The sequence below is a fragment of the Ovis aries genome, chromosome X, assembly GCF_016772045.2.
Source record: "Ovis aries strain OAR_USU_Benz2616 breed Rambouillet chromosome X, ARS-UI_Ramb_v3.0, whole genome shotgun sequence".
Classification (NCBI taxonomy): Eukaryota; Metazoa; Chordata; class Mammalia; order Artiodactyla; family Bovidae; genus Ovis; species Ovis aries.
The window spans coordinates 39944246-39967609 of NC_056080.1; the positions used below are offsets into that span (position 1 = coordinate 39944246).

General features: G+C 42.4%; 2 protein-coding genes across 14 annotated transcripts in view; both read right to left on the reverse strand.

Moving 5' to 3' along the window:
• CXHXorf38 (chromosome X CXorf38 homolog) overlaps positions 1–12410 on the reverse strand; it is an 87404-nt gene extending 74994 nt beyond the window's left edge. For 2 of the 4 annotated variants that reach the window (XM_042241926.2, XM_027962952.3), the window contains exons 1-5: positions 12158–12410; positions 11856–11990; positions 5383–5502; positions 3482–3631; positions 1919–2092 (exon numbers count right to left, since the gene is read on the reverse strand). In XM_042241926.2, the coding sequence (XP_042097860.1) occupies positions 1919–2092; positions 3482–3631; positions 5383–5502; positions 11856–11990; positions 12158–12373 (795 nt within the window). In that variant the 5' untranslated portion in view covers positions 12374–12410. The remainder of the gene's footprint in view (positions 1–1918; positions 2093–3481; positions 3632–5382; positions 5503–11855; positions 11991–12157) is intronic. The other 2 variants (XM_042241928.2, XM_060407381.1) reach the window with 2 other exon arrangements.
• Positions 12411–13162: 752 nt separating this feature from the next.
• Positions 13163–23364, reverse strand: part of MED14 (mediator complex subunit 14) — a 63701-nt gene continuing 53499 nt past the window's right edge. For 7 of the 10 annotated variants that reach the window (XM_060407380.1, XM_060407378.1, XM_042241924.2 and 4 more), the window contains 5 exons: positions 21477–21656; positions 21274–21381; positions 19857–19982; positions 19394–19586; positions 14106–16845 (listed from right to left, as the gene is read on the reverse strand). In XM_060407380.1, coding sequence (XP_060263363.1) covers positions 16772–16845; positions 19394–19586; positions 19857–19982; positions 21274–21381; positions 21477–21656 — 681 coding nt within the window. In that variant the 3' untranslated portion in view covers positions 14106–16771. Of the gene's footprint in view, positions 13308–14105; positions 16846–19393; positions 19587–19856; positions 19983–21273; positions 21382–21476; positions 21657–23364 lie in introns of those variants that run through there. The other 3 variants (XM_042241923.2, XM_060407377.1, XM_060407376.1) reach the window with 3 other exon arrangements.

Sequence of the window (23364 nt, forward strand, 5' to 3'; positions counted from 1 at the left end):
ATGAGCCTGAGTGCCTGGTTTTCATCTGTTGGCCGACTTTGGGGGTTAGTTCTAATGGCATTTTCAAATAAAGCCAGATGAAACAGATGGATTTAGAAAACAGATTTCACAGTCTTATTCATCATCTTAAATACCTATTGTGTGCCACGGTGGGTGTGCCCCCAAACCAGTGGTATCCAGTCCCTGTGCCAAAGGAGTCCATCAAGCTGAGTGAAACACCTGGGTCAGGGTTGGGCGACTTAACAAAGGCACATGGACCAGTACAGAGCATGGCCTCAAAAAGGAAGTACACACTTCGTACTAAAATATGCTGTGTTTTATACGACAGCCTGGATGGAGGCGAGTTTGCGGGACAATGTGTGCGTGCTGTCACTTTAGTCACATCCGACTCTTTGTGACCCCACTGACTATAGCCCGCCAGGCTCCTCTGTCCATGGGATTCTCCAGGCAAGAATACCGGAGTGGGTTGCCATGCCCTTCTCTAGAGGATCTTCCTGACCCAGGGATTGAACTTGCGTCTCTGTCTCCCGCATTGGCAGGTGGGTTCTTCACCACTACAGCCACCTGGAAAGCACTTGGGGGAGAACAGATATAAGTATATGTATGGCTGAGTCCCTTTGCTGTTCACCTGAAACTATGATAACATTGTTAATTGGCTATATTCCAACACAAAATAAACAAGTTAAAAGAAAGTAAAGTTCAAAATCAGCCTATTAAAGAAATAAATAAAACACGCTGTGTTTAACGAGGTAATCAGCAAAACTTTCCTTGGACAAAGTGGAATGGACAGATAAAATGACCTGTCCAAGATCTCCTGGGAATCTGGAATTCTAATCCAGCAGGATATTTCTAAACCTTACAATATAATTCTATTATTCTTAACTTTTTAAAATACCTTGCCTGTAACAAAGGAGATTCCTAACTCCTGTACTTGAGACCCTCATTAGCCTGCAGTGTCCAGAGCTAGAAGCCTTGTTGATCCTTTAAACTTTGCCACCTCCTGCTGAGTCCAAGAAATCTCACCTGCAACTACAAGCCATCAGCTTTGCCTGGCAGTGCCTCCAGAACTTGGCTCCCTGTCCCCTGCACACCTCTAGCTTATGTCCTTTTTCTCTCATCCTCACACAACTGCAAGAGCCTCCTGGCTTGTCTTCAACCTCTGATTGCACTAAGACTTCACTCTGCAAAAGCCATGATCTAATCTGTTTCATTTACTCTCTCTTGCTTTAAAACCTCTGTTGGCTGCCAACTGCTTTGAGGGAATAAGGTCCAAACCTCTCAGTGCGGCACAGAAAACCTTTCAAAATGTGGCTTTCAGTTGCCAGACCACCCTCACACCTGACCACACCTCCCTCCTACACTGCTTTGTCACTGTCCAGCCCAGGCTAGTCTTTCATGCCTTGGCAAGTGCTGTTTCTTCTGCCAAGAACGCCCTTCTGCTCTTGCCAATTTTCCAAACTCTGATTTGATTCTTAGTCCCAGTGATGGACAGGGAGGTCTGGCTGCAGTCCATGGGGCTGCAAACAGTCGGACATGACTGAGCAACTGAACCACCACCACCACCACCCAGTGAAACAGCATCTTTCAGCAAAGCTGGTTTTGCAACCCCTTCTCCCCACCTTGACCTGCAGATACTCCCCAGAGCCTGAGGCTCAGGATTCCGTGGTCACCCTTCCTGTAGTTTTCCACTCAGTGGCACATACTAGGCACCCAAATGTTTGCTGATCAAGTGAAAATATTTAAGGGTAACAGTATTTTATGCCAAAAGAATATTCATGTCTGGAAATTATTTGACTTTTCAATCAGAAACATAACCGGTGACAAGTTAAAATGAGCTACTCTTCCTCCCTGGGGCCTTTCTTTACTTTGTTTACTCACATAGAGGATATAGTGAGTTTTTGGTTTTGTATTTTTTTACCTCTTCAGGCAACACCTCTTGTTCTTTTACTTGAAGATAGAGCTCTTGAAGTTTTTCCTTTAGTAATTCCATTTCTATCTCATTTACTTGGCTCTCACTCAGGTAAACTCCTTTGTCACACCCATCTCGCTGATCTTCCTCAGGGATGTAAACAGCCCAGTCAGATGTCAACAGCTGTTGGGTTACCAAACAAATAGATGAACTGAATGGAAAATATATTTTTAAAAAAAGAGAGATATTCCACTGGGTTACATAAATGTGAAAGGGAAAATCACTCAGTCATGTCCAACTCTTTGCAACACCATGGACTGTATAGTCCATGGAATTCTCCAGGCAAGAACACTGGAGTGGGTAGCCTATCCCTTCTCCAGGGGATCTTCCCAACCCAGGAATTGAACCCAGGTCTCCCACATTGCAGGAGGATTCTTTACTGTCTGAGCCACCAGGGAAGCCCAAGAATACTGGAGTGGGTAGCCTATCCCTTCTCCAGGGGATTTCCCCAACCTAGGAATCGAATCCGGAGAAGGCAATGGCAACCCACTCCAGTACTCTTGCCTGGAAAATCCCATGGGTGGAGGAGCCTGGTGGGCTGCAGCCCGTGGGGTCGCTGAGAGTCGGACATGACTGAGCGACTTCACTTTCACTTTTCACTTTCATGCACTGGAGAAGGAAATGGCAATCCACTCCAGTGTTCTTGCCTGGAGAATCCCAGGGACAGAGGAGCCTGGTGGGCTGCCGTCTATGGGGTTGCACAGAGTTGGACATGACTGAAGCGACTTTGCAGCAGCAGCAGCAGGAATCAAATCAGGGTCTCCTGCATTGCAGGTGGATGCTTTACCAGCTGCCCTACCAGGGAAGAATTTATAATTAAACATTGTTGACTGGATCCATTCTAATATCATCCCGTGACCACAGAAAAGCTGCTCAGATGAATCACAATTCTGACTTCATGTCAACATGCTTACTTTCTAAAATTCTGTTTAAATCTAATAAGCTTTAAATTCTAAATAAGTGACTGTGAACTGTAATATATGATGATCTTTTACTTTTATCTAGCTTGTTTCATTTTTTCTATTTCATATTCAATATTCCCACTTGATTTTGTTTATATTTTCCAATATCTCCATGTCTTTGTTTTTTGATATTTTTCTCAAGCTTTGGTATACATATATATAAATAATTTGTATAATATATATATTTTAAGAAAACATGAATTTTTGCCTAAAAACTTAATGACATTTTGATTCCACTTGTTTGACTTAGTATGAATAAAATGCTAGATTTCTAATTTAAAAAATAGATATGCAACAAGTAACAAAGGTTTACTGTATAGTACAGGGAACCACAGTCAATATCTTGTAATAACATATAATCGAAAATAATTTCAAAAATAACATACGTGTACATGTATAACTGAATCATCTTGCTGTGCACCTGAAACATTGTATGTCAACTATACTTCAATAAAAAATATATATTAAGAAAAATAAATAAATAAGTGACTGTGGCTTCTTTTACCTCCCCTTAGTTCTTTATACCAGAACTGCTAAATGTAATTTTTACCTGTTCTATTTGGGAGTATACTGCCACAATCTCTGGGATATTCTTGAATTCATTTAGAAAATTTTGGATCTTCATCTGAAAATCTCGTAGCCATACAGAAGATACTTTCATCTCTGAAGAATGCATGATCTCATTACGACACTTAATCACCTACAGAAAGGCAAAAAAAAAGGAGAGAGAGAGAAACCTTCAAAATCCAACAGTGGGGTACACTGAGATTTTGGAGCTCCAGAGAAAAATCACAGAAAGGCCTTGTTCATTCTAAAATCCACAAGTGTGTGGCCTGCAGGTGTTGCCAAGGCTTATTCAACCCCCTGTCATTTGAAGACTAAATTAATCAAGGTAAGAAATATAAACAAGAGTACAACTGTCCTGAGTCCTTGAACTCTTGGGTGAATCTCTCTTACACAATCCTCCAAATGCCCTAACTTAAAAACACCCGCCAGGGTTTTCATAGTGGTTCTGTGGTTAAGAATCAGCCTTGCAATGCAGGGGACACTGGTTCGATCCCTGGTCTGGGAAGATCCCACATGCGTCCATGGTGATGGGCATGGGCAGCTGAGCCCATGGCCTTACTACTGACCCTGCATTCTGGATCCCGTGAGCTGCAACAACTGAGCCCATGCACCACAACTACTGAAGCCCCAGAGCCCACGCTCCACGAGAGGCCACCACAATGAGAAGCCCGCACACTGTAACTAGAGAGGAGCCCCTGCTTGCTGCAACTAGAGAAAAGCCCACACAGCAATGAAAACCCAGCAGAGCCAAAAATAAATACGCATTTTTTTAAACACCTGCCAAAGAGCAAGAGTATTTGCTACTGGCTCTGAAAATACCCAAAGGCTGAAGCAGACAATGCAAAACTCTTTTAATGTTAACATATAATTCCTGCCCAGTCTTCCACATTCTTGATGAAAAGCTATCAAAGGGGTCAGTTTTTTATTGTGACAGTTTTTGTCTTTGCTGATGGTAAAGGACTCTCAGTCCCTTTGGCGCTGGCATGCTAGCAAAATATACATGCATTTCTGCACCGATTATAAATAATCTGTGTGTGCCATATACACTTTTTAATGATCCTCAGAGTAACAAATGCACCAGAGCTGTCCTCTGGTGAAACAGAGACAGCTGAAATCTCCCAGAGGATGTCTGACAAGCACAGTGATCTGTTCTGACACTGTTTATCTACTCATGTTTATATTTTCTTTAGGTCAAAGTAACTTGGTCTTTCAACTGTTTACGCTTCCCTGGTGGCTCAGATGGTAAAAACCTGCCTACAATTTGGGAGACCCAGGTTCAATCCCTGGGTCTGGAAGATCCCCTGGAGAAGATAATGGCTACCCACTCTAGTATTGCCTGGGAAATTCCATGGACAGAGGAGCCTGGAGGCCTATAGTCCATAGGGTCGCAAAGAGTCAGACACGACTGAATGACTAACACTTTTACTTTCAACTTGGTCTTTCAACTGTTAGCCAATGAGATTGAGAAGGGCAGGACTCGAATACTAGCATCTAATGGAGAGAATGATGCCTTGCTCTGTATTCTTTTTAATATGGAAAATTACTTTGCCTCAGTTTATGACAGAACAGGGAGGAGAAATTTGAGGTTTGCCAGTTTAGTGACACACAGTACAACGGCAAGTTGTTTAACAACTTGGGAAAGTTCAATCAGGGAGAGCTGAAGGGTCAGCTGCTTTCACACGGGGGTTCCAGACATCACAGCAGGTACATGTGACGAGAATGCTGCTCACCTGCTCAGCAATGCCAACGGTGGACCCAAGTCTAACTCCTCTGTGCACCACTGTCTGGGGGAAAGACTGTGAGCTCCACCCACGTGGCTGCTTTAGCAACACAGGGTGTGGTTCCTGCTTGGCAGCATCTGCTTGGCAATGTGAGGGTTCTTACCTCTGTGACTTTTCTTCGATCAACCACGAAGTGATCGCAGGAGTTGATGAGATTCAGAAGAGCAACTGCGTCACATTCCTCCGGTCCCGTTTTGTCTGCCAGTCCTCGGGGCATGAAGGCCTGCAGCAGGGGAGGCCCAAGAGGCTCATGAGTCTCCTCCAAGCCAGAGACATCTATCTACACGGGGCTAGTGGAACAAAAAACGTCATCTGCCTGTTCCCGCAAGGACGACTGAAACCCTCTTGCTGAAGTTAAATTAGAGCCTCATGAGTCCACAATGCAAGTCAGGAAACACTGCGGCAGCCAAGCCTCAGCCCAGGGCAGTAACTGAAGAGCTGCTTTATCTGTCCCCCTGCTGGTAGAGACACTTCCACACCTGAGCTAACTGTCCTTTCTTAATGGCATATAAGCAGGAGGCAGGCATAGGAAGCAGGCTTCCCCAGTGGCTCAGTGGTAAAAGAATCTGCCTGCAAGGCAGGAGACCAGGGTTCGATCCCTGGGCTGGGAAGATTCCCCTGGAGAAGAGAATGGCTACCCACTCCAGTGTTCTTGCCTGGAGAATTCCCATAAACAGAAGAGCCTGGCGGGCTACATTCCACAGCGGGGTGCAAAGAATCAGACAGGACTGAGCATGCAAAGAAAGAAAGGAGTAGAAAACACCCCTTTATTCCCCCTTAAGTTTCAGTGGCTGAGTTTTTAAGATAATTTAAAACTAATACTTTGCTCCAAAGTGAAAGTTCAGTATGGTGGTAGAATGTGAAGAGTTTGGGCTTTGGAATGTGACAGAGCTGGGCTGCAAAACACTCTTCTGCCACCTGTCAACTGCGTGACCTTGGGCTAGTTATCTATCCTCAGATCTCTCATCAGTAAACGGGGGTAACTGTCCTCATCTACCTTGAAGGATGTTTCAAGAATTAAGTAAGTCAAGGCGGGTAAAGCACTTGCATGGTGCCTGGCACATCAGGACGCAGCTGCTGCTAAGTCACTTCAGTCATGTCCAACTCTGTGTGACCCCAGAGACGGCAGCCCACCAGGCTCCCCCATCCCTGGGATTCTCCAGGCAAGAACACTGGAGTGGGTTGCCATTTCCCTCTCCAATGCATGAAAGGGAAAAGTGAAAGTGAAGTCGCTCGGTCATGTCCGACTCTTTGCAATCCCATGGGAGGGATTTTCCAGGCAAGAGTACTGGAGTGGGGTACCATTGCCTTCTCCGGGCACATGAGAATACACAGGCCACAAATGTTGGCAATTATGATGCTGATGGTGTAAGGTAAGCAGAACCTACATAGGCATTACAGATGGAGTCCCAGGGTGTGAGATATTAGATACAACAGAACGGCCTCATTCTAGCATGATCTTGACTTTGGTAGGATTTTATGGTGTGGACCCACAAAATGGTGTTTTAACAAGGCTTGAGTATATTTCTTTCTTGAAATATTTCCAAATTTATGTCTGAATGCACCAACTTTACCAAGCCACAAAAGAGTACATTCCTGCTAAGGGACTAAAAGAGATGACATATGAAAAATGACTCACAAAAAGAACTCTAAATAAAGAGACCTGCTGCCTTGACTACAAACACGTTTCTGTAGGCAGGCAACCAGCCACTTCCTATAGTGCTGCTCATAGTGCTATTCTGAAAAAGGCACGTGGCCGGGGCCAATGCCCAGCAAGGAGAATCAGGGTTCTGCTCCTGATAGTGGTTGAATGACACACCCTGGCTTCATATGACTGAGAATTTGTATACTGTACACTACGTGAAAGTGTTAGTTGCTCAGTTGTGTCCGACTCTGCGACCCCCTGGACTGTAAGGTACTATAGCCCTCTAGGCTCCTCTGTCCATGGAATTCTCCAGGGTATCTTTCCAACCCAGGGATCGAACCCACATCTCCCACATCTCCTGCACTGCAGGCGGATTCTTTACCATCTTAGCCACCAGGGAAGCCCCCATCACTGTCTCTATCTTAACAGACACTGCCATGTCCCCACCCACTGAAAGAAGTTGATTATGGATGCTGCAAATGTTAACCAAAAACTTAACTAATGTATCACAGGCCAACTAATTTGAAGAAATGATGAAATGGAGAGGAAATGAAGAAAAGAAACATGGTTGAGAGGGCCATCCAAAGTGAGAGGGGCCTTAGCTGACTTAAAACCAGGCAGTTTCTCTTGCCCCTTACAAGGTATGTCCAGTCTGGCATTTTCTCACCAAAATAAACCCCATGAAGGTTTCTCCACATGAAGGTTTTATTCTAGTACTTTTTCCATTCTTCAGACCAGAAGCCAATGAGGAGGCTCCACTGCCTCCTTGCCGCTGACATCTGTTTCTTAAAATGGCATCGACCACTGCTGCCTTCCAAATGTGACAGGCACAGGGTGAGAGACACACCTGATTGCCTCTCACTACCCACTCCTGAAGGGCTTCCCAGGTGGCACACTGCTAAAGAACCTGCCTGCCAATGCAGGAGACATAAGAGACCCGGGTTCGATCCCTGGGTTGGGAAGATCCCCCAGAGGAGGGCATGGCAACCCACTCCAACATTCTTGCCAGGAGAATCCCATGGACAGAGGAGCCTGGTGGGCTACAGTCCATGGGGTCACAAAGAGTCAGACATGATTTAGCATGCATGCATGGACCCCCTTCTGTCTCCTCACTGAGTAGTTGAAGAGGCTGGAGAAATAAACAGGGGCCAGAACATGCTGGGCCTTACTGGCCTTGACATGGAGTCTGGAGTTTATTCTAAGGACATCAGGAAGCCATCCAAGGATTTTGGGCAAGGGAAGAAAGTGATCTAATTCCCACATGAAGACTGCACATCCTCCATCAAGGGTGAACAGAGCAGCAGAGGCAGGCAGGTGGGAGGCTGGCAGGAGAAGGGGTCCAGAGCCATGACCTAGAAAGGGTGAGGAAGATTCCAAAAATAATCTGCAAGTACAAATATGAGGGGGAGAGGGGGGAAGAGATGAAGCAAGAATGATTATAGGTGGTTGGTGGTGGGGCATGGGGACAGGCTGGGAGGGGGAGATGAAGATTCCTGCTTGAGAAGACAAAGTGCCCAGGAAGTGAGGAAGTGAAAGCGTCACGTAACAGAGATGGGCCTCCGGAGCACAGAAGACAGCAGAGAGCTGTTCTGTTGGCAGAAAATGTAGTATTTAATATCTCACTCCACAGGCCTGGGCAATATCCACGAGGGGAGGAGAAGCGGGGAACAGAAGAGGCCCAAGGAAGGCTAACCGACATTTAGAAGGAGCCTGAGGAGGAAGAGTTGGGGGGACAGGAGGGTACTCAGAGAGGAAGATGTCTCACGGCCGGAACGGTTTCAGGAAGAGGAGTGGCCGGTAGTGTGGCAGTGCTGAATGTCTGAGAGGTAGGAAGGAGGAAGCTGGAGAGCTGAAGGTCACATGTGCCCGACAAGACAGATGCAGTGGAGGGGCAGGGGCGGCAGAAGCCAGGGGGTAGCAGGTTGAAGAGTCAATGGGACTGGAGGAAAAGAGAATTAGGCATAACGCACTTTTTGAGAGGTTCTACCGGGAATACATATGGGAGGCAGTTAGAGAAATGGGGAGACAGCAGAAGGGAATGGATAAGGGGAGCTTTCATTTCCTTCTACAGTTTATTTTCCAAGTGTTTATTCAAATTTTTTTTAAAGCAGCTTTACTAAGATGTAATTCATATACTATTATAATTCACCCACTTAAAAGTATACAGTTCTTTGCAATGACGTGGATGGACTGTGAGGGCATTATGCTAAGTGAAATGTCACAGAAAGACAAATACCATATGATCTCACTATATCTGGAACCTAAAATAAACCCCCAAACCCGAGCTCACAGATGCAGAGAAGAGACTGGTGGTTGCCAGAGGTTGGAGAGGGTGGAGGAAGGGGGCAAAATGGGTGAAGCAAAAGTTACCAACTTCCAGTCTTAAAATAAGTAAGTCCTGGGGATGTAGTATGTGAAAGTTGCTAAGAGAATAGGTCTTAAAAGTTTGCATCAGAAGAAAAAAAGATTGTAACCACACATAGTAATGGATGTTAACTAGACTTATCATGATAACCATTTCACAAAGCATAGATCAAATCATTATGTTGTATGCTTGAAACTACACCTCATTAAAAAAAATTAAGCATTTACAGTTCACTGGTTTTTGGTATATTCAAAGTTGTGCAACCATTGCCACAGTTGATTTTAGGACATTTTCATCACCCCCCAAAAGAAACCCTCTACCCATCAACTATTGCCCCCTCTTCTCCTCCAGGCCCTGGCAACACTAGTCTACTGTCTGCCTCTATAGATTTGCCTGTTCTGGACATTGCATATAAATGGAATCATACACTAACTATATGACTAGCTTCTTCCACTTAGCATGTTTTCAAGGTTCAAGAAAAGATATAGCATGTATCAGTACTTCACCCTCTGCCCCCATTAGTATCTTTATGTTACAAATACTTAATTTCTTTTTATGGCTAAATAATATTCCATTGTCTGGACAGACCACATTTCACTTACCCATTCATCAGTTGATGGACATTTGTGTTGTTTCAACCTCTTGGCTAGTGTGTATAGTACTACTTCTTTGAATATCTGTGCACAGGTTTTTGGGCAGCTGTATGTTTCAATTTCACTAGGTATGTGCCTAGGAATGGCACTGCTAAGTCATATAGTAACTCTTAAGTCATATAGTAACTCTATATTGAATCTCTTTTCTTTTAAAAAACTGAATAGACCAAGGCAATACTAAGACTATTTGGAGTAAGACTACAGGAGTAAGCTGGCAGGTCAGAAGAGTAGATAACTGGAGATTCAAAGTCGTTGGGCAGGTGGGAGGGGATAAGGTCCAACACTCAAGTGGAGGGACAAGGCAGTAAGAGGAGAGATGCCCTTCCTTCTTTGTAGCAGAAGGAAGAAGATGGTGCACACAGAGATAGGTTGGTAAGTCTGGCAGAAAGACGAGGAAGCACGTATCTGGGGCTATCCGTGAACTCCAGGAAGCGAGAGCAAGATTAGAAACTGGGATCGAGGGTGGAGGGAAGGGCAGTAACAGTAGTCTCTGGGAAACAGGAGCCCAGAGAGAGACAGAGCCTGAGGTGTTGGGCGGGGGCTGGTGATTAAGAACTGAAATCGAAACTGATCAGCTCCCTTCGAGCTGAAGTAGATGATGCTGTCAGGAAGGCTGGAGTTGGGGCCTGGCCAATGCAGAGAAAGGAGAATAAAGGCCGAGAAAACTGCAAAGGACTAAATAGAATGATGGACCATGGAATCTGGGCTAGCCGAGGAGACAAAGAACGTGGGGAAGGCCAAGGCTGCTGGGGACTGGGAAAGCAGGGGAAACCTCAGAGCTGTGAACACTGTATAGGGACAAGGGGCTAAGCTTGGGGCGGGAGATGTTAACAAGTGTGCTAAGAGTAAGGAGGCTGCTGGACACCACAGCTCCCTGTGCTGACACAGCCCCAGATGTGAGCCTGCAAGTGGGAGGCTGAGGTGGATGAAATCAGAGGATGCTCAAGCGGGGAGTCTAGAAACTGAGAAGATGGGGTTTGACTAGGTCTGCGGGTGACAGCAGTGATGAGGGGAAAGAGTGGCAGAAACAGGTGGCAAGGGCTTCAAGTGGATTCTAAGGGCATGAAAGCAGCAGCTGAGGGACCTTCACTCTACACCAGTAAAGGGTAGAGTTTTAAGTCTTCTTCTCTAGGTAAAAGTAGAAGCTGGCAATTCTATGGCAGCAAGGAAAAAAAAAGAGAGAGAGAGAGAGAGGAAGAGGGTGTAATGACTGCTCCGTGATAGCCAAAAGTCTGGGGGTCACTGATATAGTTCAATTTCCTCATTTTTGAGGTTAGGGAACAGAGGCTGGCCCAGGACTGCACTTCTGATTCCGGTTTCCCAGGCACCTCCAAAGGTGAATGCAGGTTCGGAGGTGACTTCAACAGGCCCCTCCCACCCCCTACTGGGCTTCTGGCAAATACCAAAAAGTCAAAAAAATTCCTCCATCTGCCCAGCTAGTGAGTCACAGCGCCAAGACCTGAAAACAGGCCTAATAAACCCCCTTCTATCTTGCTGCCTACCCCAACCATCCTCCCCAAAGTTTTATGCCTTAGCTGCGCACTCATGGTCCTATCTTTGCCCCAACTTTCTTTGCTTTATTCTGCCATCTACATGGCACCCTACAGACAGAACAAGCAATTCAGGAAGCCTACTCTCATAAACGCCTTGCCTGCTCTTTCCTCTGTGCCTGTGTTCAGGATGCTCGCTCCACACCTTGCCCCAGCCACACCTGTTGAAATCTTCTTCACCAAGCTGCGCTGGGTCTGATATAACAGCCCTGAACCACCTAGACACTAGATCAAAAGCCCAGTCTCTCTCTCTGCATCCGCTTGTGAGGCTTCAGCTTCTATAGAGACCGGACAGAAGCCCCGGGCTCCAGGTAACGCCTACCTGGTAGGCCAACTTCTACCCTCCCGACCGCAGATGCTTACCTTGGCCACCTCCCAGGCATCGACCGGCCACAGGGCCGGCCGGCAGTTTCCCCAGTGGACGTCTCCATTTCTGTTGGTGTGATGTTTCAAAATCTCCCGTTTCCACTCTGCGCACACCTGACACTGAGGCTGAAACTACAGGGGGCGGCGATGAGGAGGGGCCCGGGAGGGAGGGGCGGCATCTGGGCTTCGGAGCCTCGGGTAACGCGGTCGGTTCGGCTCCGGGGAGGGCACGAGATACTGCACCCAGGGAAGGGGACGGGGTGAGGGGCGACGGTCAAGACCGCGGGCCAGGTGCTCACCTGGCGGGCGCGAGGGCTGCACCGCGAGCCGCTGCTGCAGGCGGCGCGGGGACCCAGGCCGGGGGCGGCGGCGAGCAGGCTGCTGTGGAAGGCGAGCACCTCGCGGCCGACGAAGCCCTGCAAACAGCCGCGCAGCAGCAAAAGACAGTGGCCCGCTTTCACCCAGTTCTTATACTCGGCGCAGTTGAGGCGCACAGCCAGCTCAGAGAGCACCATGTCCAGACCTAGCCGGCGCGGCTACCGGGTGAGGGGCGGGGCGGACTGCCGTGCGCAGGCGCAGAAGCCTGGGAGCGCCGGAGGCAACAGAGGAGCCTTGGGCGTGGCCCCGCCCCCTTCCCGTGACTGGGTGTCCTAGTTTCCGGGGCAAGTCGGCCCCACCCCAGTCTTATAAGACAGCAGACACGTAAGTTCTTTGTCTGGTGCTTGCCCAGAAAGCCTCTACCTAAAACTGTCTCCCTCTTCTCTGTTCCCCCAAACTGAAACCTCACCAGGCCCGATTTTAGCTCCCTCTCCTTGAGCCTGTGCTCCAGTTCTCTTACTGGAAAGCTGTAGGTGGTGCTCGGGCTTCCCTGGTGGCTCAGATGGTAAAGCGTCTGCCTGCAACGTGGGAGACCTGGGTTCAATCCCTAGGTTGGGAAGATCCCCTGGAGAAGGAAATGGCAACCCACTCCAGTACTCTTGCCTGAAAAATCCCATGGAGGGAGGAGCCTGGTAGACTGCAGTCCATGGGGTTGACTGAGACTTCACTTTCACTTTCTAGACGGTGCTCAAGGCCCAGTTCTTGGATTACATATGTTCCTTGCGTTATATAGTTCTAGGAAGTTTACTTAACTGGATCCTAAACCTGCAGATTGACTGTAGCAAATCTGGACACTAGTTAAACTTGACCGCTGGCTGTCTGGACCGCGCACTTGTTTATGTGCCTGCTGTGTGCCAAGGTGACACAAAGCTCAAAAACTTCCGCCATTGGGCCACCTAGCAGAGGCAAACAGGACACCACATCACCTGGATTCTGGAGGGCTGCATCGTCCCAAGTGGGATGAGGACTTCTTCCACTATGGTTCTGAAGCATCGTCCTTAGATGATGATGATTTTGGTTATATGATAGCTGGAGCTCCTTGCATAGGGTAAGCTAAGTTCCAAATCAGTGCTGTAAGGGTCAGAAGGCAATGGCTTGTCAACTCTAAATGACAAGAAGTCATCTCAATTTTAGTTGCTTTTAGTGAGCTTCTTGACCTTGGAAAACATGTTAAAATTGCATGTAGTCAAAAGGCTCTGAGGGAAGAGTGTAAATGTTTGAAGTCTTCCCCTTTGTTTCACAGCAAAGTGGCAGTGCTTGCTTTGACTCAAAATGCTGCTTCTTAGCTGTTTGATCTTAAGCAATGTTGATTTGATCTCAGCAAATTACTTCATTTCTCTGGGCCTCAGTTTATTCATCAGAAAAAGGAGGCCTACCCTGTTGGGTGGTTGTGACAAAGACACTGCAATAGTTAGAATAGTGCCTGGATACAGTAAGCTCTCAGTAAATATCATCTATTATTTTATATTGAGCTAAATGTGCCCTTTCGGTCAGTCATTCCTGGGCAAGATATTTTAACAAATCACTGGCTACCTGAAAATGGAGGCATTTTATAGAAAACTGTGAGCAGATCAGTCTCCTGGAATTGTGCAGCACACAATGCTGGCTAGCCTCTAATTTCCCCTTAAAAACCTCAATGTTAAATCCATCCCAAGTAAATTTAAAATCATTTCCTTAGACAAAGTGTCCATTCCCATTAAACCAAAGGAAGAGGGAAATTCCACAGGGTACAATGAAATATACATTAACGTTTCTCCTTTCTGTTCCTTAAATTACCTGAATATAAGTTCTTTTATAGCTTCCTGTGTATGATTTTATATCAGGAACACTTTGATGATACTAAATGATTACAGTAAAATGTAATAGGTATTTCTTCTGGGGAAGAAACCATGAAAGGAATTTCTTTTTTATTTTGAAATTGGATACAAATTTATAGTGGCAAAATTTTATTTCTTGAAGTTATCAAATCAATCATGACCCAAAAAATGACTAACAAACCATTTAGTATCCTTGCTTTACAGGTTACTGTGCTAACTGCAACATAGTAAAGTTATTAGTGGAATTTAAATTCAAAATCATGTATATTTTAATTATGCCTGCACTTAGCTCACCCGGTGTTAATTTTCAAACAAAAGGTTCAGCTCTTGCTATTAATAACTTGGTATGTTCTGGTAAAGTTTTTGCTTTCTTCCTAATTCTGAAAATACTTATACATTCTGAAATGGCATTTCAGCAGGTGGAAAAAAGATGTGGCAAATTAGGACCAATTTCTTTAAGGTTAAACCAGACTATGAAAATTAACTAAAGAGTTGTTAGTTCTCTGAAACTTATATAAATTTCATTTATTACCGAAATTACTATAATCACATTGAAACACACTAAAAATCCAAACCATCAATTAGGAAAAACTCCTATGGGTATCCAGTCCCTTTGACTGAACTTGGTTAACAAAAGAGGTAAAAGACATAGTTTGTGATGAAACTTAAGATCCAAATGCTAAGCATTTTCAAGCTGTAATAATAAAGTATCAAGTATGATAGCAAAATTTTAATTCATGGATTTACTCTTAATAAGCATCAAAACCAAATTCTGTTCACTGAATCCTATCTTACTTTTGATTTGTACAATGCATTCAGAGATGAGTTATTAATAAGGAAAAAAGTATTCACTGAATGCATGTTAAAAATGCAATTAATATTTCAAAACCACCCTTAAAAGGGAAACTCTTAATAAAATTATTTGAGACAATATTATCCTGCAGATAAAAATACATTTCTTGTATACACATGTATAATTCTACATGAAAGAAAGGATTCAACTCCAAATAGAAAAGAGCTGACCCTGGATAAAATCTCAGACTGCCAAACTGACGTGATTACCATTGTAAGTTGAACCAAATACAGAAGGATAAAAGCTAAGTTATGGGAAGGATACAAGTTTAGTCACCTGCTTCCACACAGTGGCAGAGTTGGGGGTGAAAAGCAGGAAATGAAGGCAGAAATAAGACATAGAAGAAAAGGCAAAGAAGGCCTCAACTCTGACCAAAAATGAATGGAGTCAAGCAAAGCTGAGGACAGATATAACTGCAATGAGATGCCTGAAACTAGAATTTGGTAATTGACAGTCACAGAAGCTCAATTAAATCATCTTAAAGTAGAATTAGACAAAAGCATCTAAAATTTCATGGAGAACAGTAGTACAGTGACCAGACAACTCAGCATGGTATTACCATTTTAAAAACTTTCCCAAATAACATCAAGTCTTCAGAAGACCTTTCCTTTGGATCATTCTCTTTGAAGCTTAAAAAAGTTCCCGACTGACTGGGAGAGGCAGTACATTGCTCCAAAAAGAAACTGCTGAGATGGGTCAGTAACAGAACCCCCATTTGACCCTGGACAGACCCTGGGTCTTGGATTCTTCAAACTGAGTGGACTGTACCAGGTTTTTTCCAAGTAAAACATTTTATCATTTTGTTGACAATAGATTAAATTGGGATTGTTTAGAACCACCCCAGTTTTGGTGAGGAAGGCAAGGGGAAGAAGTTACTCAAGATAAAGAAACGTCACAGAAATTTCATGCAAGGGTCAGCATTCAAGTTCTTGGTTTCCTAATGAATGCTGTGTGCAGAAGTATCCTGTAAACTACATTTGCCTAACAGAAAAGTTCCCACATCCTCAGCAGAGAATAACTGCATTATTTGGAATCTTTGATCAATATGAACTACTCATTGTCTCTTCTCAAAGACTGAGTTCTTTTTTTTTAAACCCAAATCCTACACTGAAAGACAACCAAGGTGCTAAATGTTAACCACCAGTCAAGTTAGGAATGTTTGAAGAAAATAAATTAATCTTGAAACAAAGAAGCAGATGTTTTGGTCAAATTTCAGACATATATTATTAGAAATTAATTACTGGCCCCACTAGGTTAAAGATAAAGGGAGGCCAAGAAGTCTACAGAACTGATATACACACAAGTGAGTGTCACTGTTTTTTTTGTTTTGTTTTGTTTTTTTAAACCTAGTTTTATTAAATATTGCTTCCTTGGGGTGTGTTTATAACAACTCCCAGAACATTTTCATGTAAGGATTCAAAGCGGTCATATTAAAATACAGCTTCAATATAAAGTTTATCACAGTTTTACAGTATTCAAAAATGACAGACCTGCCTTAAAAAACAAAACGAAAAAATGACTATTACACCCAAAACATAAGAAAACAATTAAATAAACAAATTTGGCATTTCCGTAACTTTATAGTATAAAACAGAATATTAAACCTATTACTGGCAAACGGACACTGATGTATTACCTAGTTTGAAACGTGTCCCATTTAAACACACTATACAAGTTAGCTATACAAAAGATTGATGGTCTTTTTGATGAAAGAAGTGCACCCTGAAAATTTTTGCCAGTTTAGAATATTTAGCTCTTAAAGTCAAAAAAGTCCTTTTTTCTTTTTTAAACTGAAGGCTGAATTCAGATTTTTTTTTGTTGTTTTGTTTCTTTTGTCAGCCTTCCTGGTTTAAAAACAATAGTGTCTATGGACGCCCACCAGGGGGCAGTGTAAGATTAGCCATTAAATCACGAACAGCTGCAAATATTGTGCATTCACCTGCAACAGAGAAAAATGGTCATTAGCTATTCGCAATACAGGAAAGATGATAACACACTGGTGGGGTAGGGGTAGTTAAATCTAAAATTAGTAAGAACTTTAAAGATCAAAACGAAAGACTAAATTTTAACTGCACAGATTATAGGGGATTATAGGTGTTAAGTATTTATTAGATGATACTTGGTTTGGGTTTTTTCATCATGAAGACATTTTGGGCAACTCCCAGTTAGATGTGAATTTAAGCTAATATGCCTAGAGTTTCTTTACAGAAACACTGGAGCATTGGATAAGCCTCTGAAGCTGGACTTCAAGGCTACTGATGACCTGGTTCTTGAAACTAATGAAAGATCTAGTTTTATATTTATGCATTAGTTACAACATCAATGATATCCTTCTGCTGTTACACTAAAGGCCAGGTAACACCTGTGATAGCACTGTCTTAACAGAATCTTCTGTGATGACAGAAATATTCTATATGTGTGCTGTGGCTACTGAGTACTTGTAATATAGCCAGTGACTGAGGAGCTGAATTTTATACTTTTTATCTGATTTTAATTAACTTAAATTTAAATAGCCAAATCTGGAGAGTGGCAGTTATACTGGACAGTGTAAGTCTGTGACATCTATTGGAGTTTTCCCCCAAATTTCAAGGAATTGATCAACTTCTAGAGTTCAATATTAAAATCAATTAATAAAGTGACTCCTCCTTCACCAGGGGAGGAAGTGATGAGTCTGGAAGGAGGGAAGGGAGGCTAAAATATGGCATATCAACAATCCAAAAACAAGATTTGTGCGTGTGGGGTGGGGAGGGGGGGGGCGGATTGTAGGAGGTTAATGATTCACCCTCTCAATTTCTCCTTTGTTCCAAGAACCAAAGAGCCTATGCCTCTTACTTCTTGTATATGTAAATTAAAAATAGTTCAATACAGTTAACCAAAACCAGTTGTAAATACGATAAATCCCAAACCAGATCCTTTCCCTGGAGCATGGTCTAATGCTGAGAGGCTGTGAGTGGGGGAAGTGAAGACCTCAACTGAATAACGCCCCTCAGGCAAAGAGCAGGATGTGCAGTGACCCTGTGCAAGTCACTGCAACCTTCTCTCCAACCACTGGCAAATTAAGGTACAGAAAAAAAAAAAAAAACCCAAAGGTTTAACCAGGCTAAGATAAATAAAAGAAAACTACTTCCAAAATAGCTCAACAATTTCTTAAATAAAAGAAGTTACATCTTTTTCTTTTTTTAAAACACATTTTCATTATTGATAGGGAGAAAAAGTTGTTTGATCCCAAACAGGATCAAAACATTTACTCCATTAAATTTTAAATTCCATGAGACATGATAGTCATCTGCTTGTGAATGAATGGTGTTTGTGATCAAGGTTATATTGAAAATATAATGCATGCTTTGAAAATGCTGATAGCTTTAAACTTTGATACTGAAGGACGACCTATTTTGAGCTGAAAGAAGAGATAAGTCAAAGGATGAAAGCAGAAAATTATAAGAAGTGGAAGAAGCATTACAACAAAAGCAGCACACCCTTCTCTACTGCCCAGTGCGTTCCTTATAAACTATACTTAGGTAGAACTTGTCTTTGTACATAATATGGGGTAACAAATAGCTGAAAATATAACTTCTCCCAAGATCCTGTGTCTAGTAAAATTTTGACACTGTGGTAACTAAAAAATGTTTCAGAGAACAACTTCCCCTCATTTTAAAAAAAATGAGTTCTGTTATCATACTAATCTGAATGGAAAGATATAGAGGACTTCCTTAATATTAGATATAAGCAAAATGTACTTTAATTTCCTTAGTGTTAGAAACAAGCAGAATGGAAGATAAGTTCTCTTTGCTGAGCATTATGTTTTAAAACCAAAAATTTAGCACTGCCAGGAGTTCCAGGTTAAGCACAGGCTACTCCAGTATTGAAGGGACCGTGTTTATCTGCCAGAATCATTCTGGTCTCCTCGAAAATGTTCCATTTGAGAGCTTCACTGTGCACTTGGTGAAAGGTTCACTTGCACCCACCTAACACTTATATAAGAAGCCCAAAAAGCAGGAAGCCATTTGTATCAGCTTTTATTCTTCACAAAACATTTAGGAGATACAGAAATTTGGATGATATTATTCTATTCATGACTGAACCATGAAATATGAGAAACCAACATGCATTTCAACTTGGTGACATACAGAGTGGCAGGTATCGATGGTGGGGCAGGAATTCACAGCCATGGAAAATTCTATCATCCTAACCTACGGCTTAGTAGCAATGTGTGCTATAAATACAAGCTTCTGGCATTAGCAACTGGGTCAGTCCTAATCACGAACAAAAATAAAGTCCAGGCAGCAGAGACGTGGACAAAACTGAAGAGCCAGTGAGAAAGGAAGAAAGCGACAGGCAGACATTAAGAGGGCCACGGCAACCATAGCTCTACTACTAGGATTGGAGGGGTGAGGTGGGTAAGGAAGAAGCAGAGGGGAGAAAGGGGGATCTCTCAGAAGAACGTTTATAACATATATGCAATAAAATATCATCTACTGGTCATGTACCTTGTCGTGGTGGGTTCATCTCTGCAAACCTCTTCAGAATGTTGCTGACCATCATGGGAGCAGCAACAGAAGAGTTCTGCTGCCTGGGAATGTCTGCCTGCTGGGTGGTACCTGAAGCCATGTCATAAATGATTGGAACTATAATACTAACAGGTTCTTGGGGAGGGACTGATGTCTTCTGAGTCAGCTGAAGCTGTTGACATACAACACATACAAAAGAAAATAAAAACACAGTAAGAAAACAAAATACTTACTGAAAATGATTCAAAGGTACAATCATTTACTCAGATTAAAGATACAACAAGTAAAAGAAAATTAAATATAACAAATGAAATGACCAACAACTAAATACCATGATTAAGACGCAACTGTGTCACACAATTACCAGGTTCAATATACTTTTTACTACAGAAACCAAGATTACATGAAGTCTAAACTCACACACACACCAGGTGGTACTTACAAAAAATAGCATTTTGGATTTCAGCACCACAGCAGGTGTCCCAGGAGGTGCAATTGGTGGTGCACTGGGAGGGATCGTCAGGCAAAACTGAACGTTCCATTTTAGCTGTGTTGCCTGGTCAGGAAACTATTTCAGAAAAAAAAAATCATGATAAAATCATATTAATGTTTAAATTATACTGTAGTGTAGGAGCCTGAAACTGAAATTCTATACTCACTTATCAACAGATAGTGAAGTTGATAAAACCTGCATTTTTTCAAAGGAAATACACATGTGAAGTTGCTAACTGAAGAGTCAAGCTCTCGGTTTATGAATATGTTCCCTTTCCTTTCCTCCCACTTCATTAATCCCCAAGGCCTGCGGGTTCTGCTTCCTTGTTGTCTCTGACACCCATTCCCGCCTCTCTATTTTCACTGATGCCAAGGAGCTGAGGGATCCATAACTCTCCCATGGCCCCTGTTACGGTCCCTTCTGGTGGCTGCCTCTCCCAGTCTACCCTTACAACACTGCCAGACAAATGTCCTAGAGCATAGTTCTGATTTAGCTTACAAATTCTCAGTGACACTCAGGGATCCATGCTGCCCCAAGCAACCCGACCCTGCCACCCAGGGACCAACACTGGCATTCAAGACACTTCCTAACTGGGGCCAATCTAGACTATCCAGTCTCATTTCCACCTCCTTCCCTAAAAGCAACTGGTCAAACTGTATTACTCATTTTAAATTATATCTACTGGAGCTTTTTTAGAGACAATATTTACTCCTTTAAAAAAAAATCAAATGGATTTTTTTAACATAAATAATGTTTCCTATAGCCTATCAGAGCAGAAGCCAAATGCTGAGACTATTAGCAAAGAGACAGTGCCGTCCCAATATGAACAGTAAAACACCAACTGAAAAAAGGATTGAGGTATTTACAGTTACCCGAAGCAATGCTAGAAACATTAAAATGAAGGACTACTATAAAACTGGAAAAATAAAATTAGCTTCCACCTGGATTCCAGCTATATAACTGTATACTTTCATAGGAAAGAAGCGGCATTAAAAATTTCCCCAGAGAAAACAGCTTTTTCAATAAATGGTATTAGGCATGGGAGGATTATTTCATGATCTAAGAATAGGAAGAAGATATTAAATGTATTTGTTTTTGTAAGAGGGAAGTCGCTGGCAACTTAGGTTACCTATGGGGAAGAGGACTAGACAGCTGGACAAGGAAGGATGTGAAATTTCCCACTGTCTCACTGTAAACTCTAAAGATCCAAGAGGATTGTATTACCTACCCAAAGACAAATAAAATTTAATTTAAAAATGTAAGAGGAAAATGCAGGTACATAATGGTGAAAACCAACATATGCTCTCCCACCAACTCCAACCTCCTCTGATTGACCTGGCTAGAAAAGTTTCTCTCTGTAACTTACCAGCTCTAGCTTCATAATATGCACACAGTCCCTGAGGATGTGTGTAGGAGCTCCTAACAGCTTGGTGAAAGCTATTAATGTATTGGCTTTAAATGGTGGTCCTGCAACCTAGAAGGATAAATAAAGCAAGTTAAGTTACTCTTTATTCTACCTTGATTCTATTTCACTGAGTGTATTAAAATTATGCATTAAGAAACACATACTCTTGTTTCGAAGAATTTCTCCAAAACTTGAAGTTCATCAGGTTTCCACTGTCCTGCATTTTCGGGTGTCACTTTTAGCTGAAGTGTTTGGTTGGTTTTAGGACTAAGGGCTACTCTGCATTTCAGTGCATCAGTCTTAAACATGATCACCCCGGGTTCATTGGAATTTATCAGCTGTAGCTGCAAAAATAAAAAGCACGCATCAAATTAACATATGAGGCAATATGTAAGTCAAAGAGAAGATGTAATTATAAGTAGATAATTGTTTCAAAAGGAAAACAACTAAGCTGAGACCTGTTCCAAAATGAAGGTATCTAGGCCTTGAGCACCAGCAACTGCTACCTAACCACATGGCAGAGAGAGAGGTGATCAAACATTATGTGTCTCTTGATGAAAGAACATAAGACCACCTATCAAATGCTCTTGAAAAACAACGAACTTCAGGCTGAATTCAGTAGTCAGATCCACAGGACTGATTGACATTACAAAAATATGGGGGTCAAAACAGAATGTCAGGTGATTCAAAAGGGATGCGATCACCAAGGTCCAGACTGTAAGAAATTCTAGAGGATAAATGATATGGCTTCTTCAACAAATAGATTATTTAATGAGAAATAGAGATTGAACCTATAACTTAAAAAGGACTGAAAAATGTGTATGGACTCTAACTCAAATGGTTAAAAACTGTGACAACTTGGGAAATACGGACACCAACCAGATGGTTGATTATAAAGAAACCATATTTATGATGAAATGATATCAGGAATTTGCTGTCAAACAATCTGAGAGGAGGAGTTATAGATGAAATAATATTAATGTCAGTTCACTGTTGAAGATGGGAATGAGAACAGACAGGTTCATTGTATAAGAGAATTATGTATTCTCTCTACTTCTGTATATGCTTAAAATTGTCCACAATAAGTTTAAAAAAAACGGTCCATTAGAAAAAAACAGAATAAAAAGTTCAATTACAAAATGTTAGATCTGGGTTGGGACCTTATGCTAGCCCAGGATTGGTAAATATAAGTTCTATGGTTTCTGCTGCAACCACTCAATGATGCCATCATAGGTGAAAGCAGCCACAGGTAATAGGCAACTGAATGTGTGTGGCTATGTTCCAATAAAACTTTACAAAGACAGATGGAGGGCAGGACTTGGCCCCTAAGGCACATAGTTTACTGACCTCTGCTCTATCATAATGTATTGATTATGCACATGAGCAAAATGAGGTTCAAAGGCTTTGTGGCAGAGGTGAGGCTAGATAAGGGGTCTGCTGATTACCATTTTAAATGCTAATTTATTCAACTTATGTTAACACTTATTTCTTTCAAATTCAAATGTAAAGGTTGCAAAATAGCTTGGCGCCATCTGTAGAGAGGCTATTTTAAGCATTCACCATTCTGACTACCTCATTAACATAACAATAAGTATTATAAATAATATATAACTGAATACCAAGACATTATGTAAAGAAAGGTTTTATATAAAGTTATCTCAAATTCCCACTACTGCCAGGAATTAGGTAGATACTACTATCTATTATCATCAAAAAAGTGAAAAAATTTGCCCAAGCTTAAACCAGCCAGTAGCATGTCCTGGCTACAAACTGGGGTAGCCTGATTCTAGAACTAGAATATTCCAGTTATAGTTCAACTCTGAACTGTATAGATTATATATATATACAATTATTATTAGATATTATTCATATTAATATTTATAGTATTTTATATAGTATATATTTATAATTATATTAATGATCATATTATTATATAATTATAAATAAAATATATAATATTATATATACAACTCTGAACTATATATATTATAGATTCTAGAATAGTTCAACTCTGAACTATTTCCTAATGGTTATCACCACAGGATAGAAGTC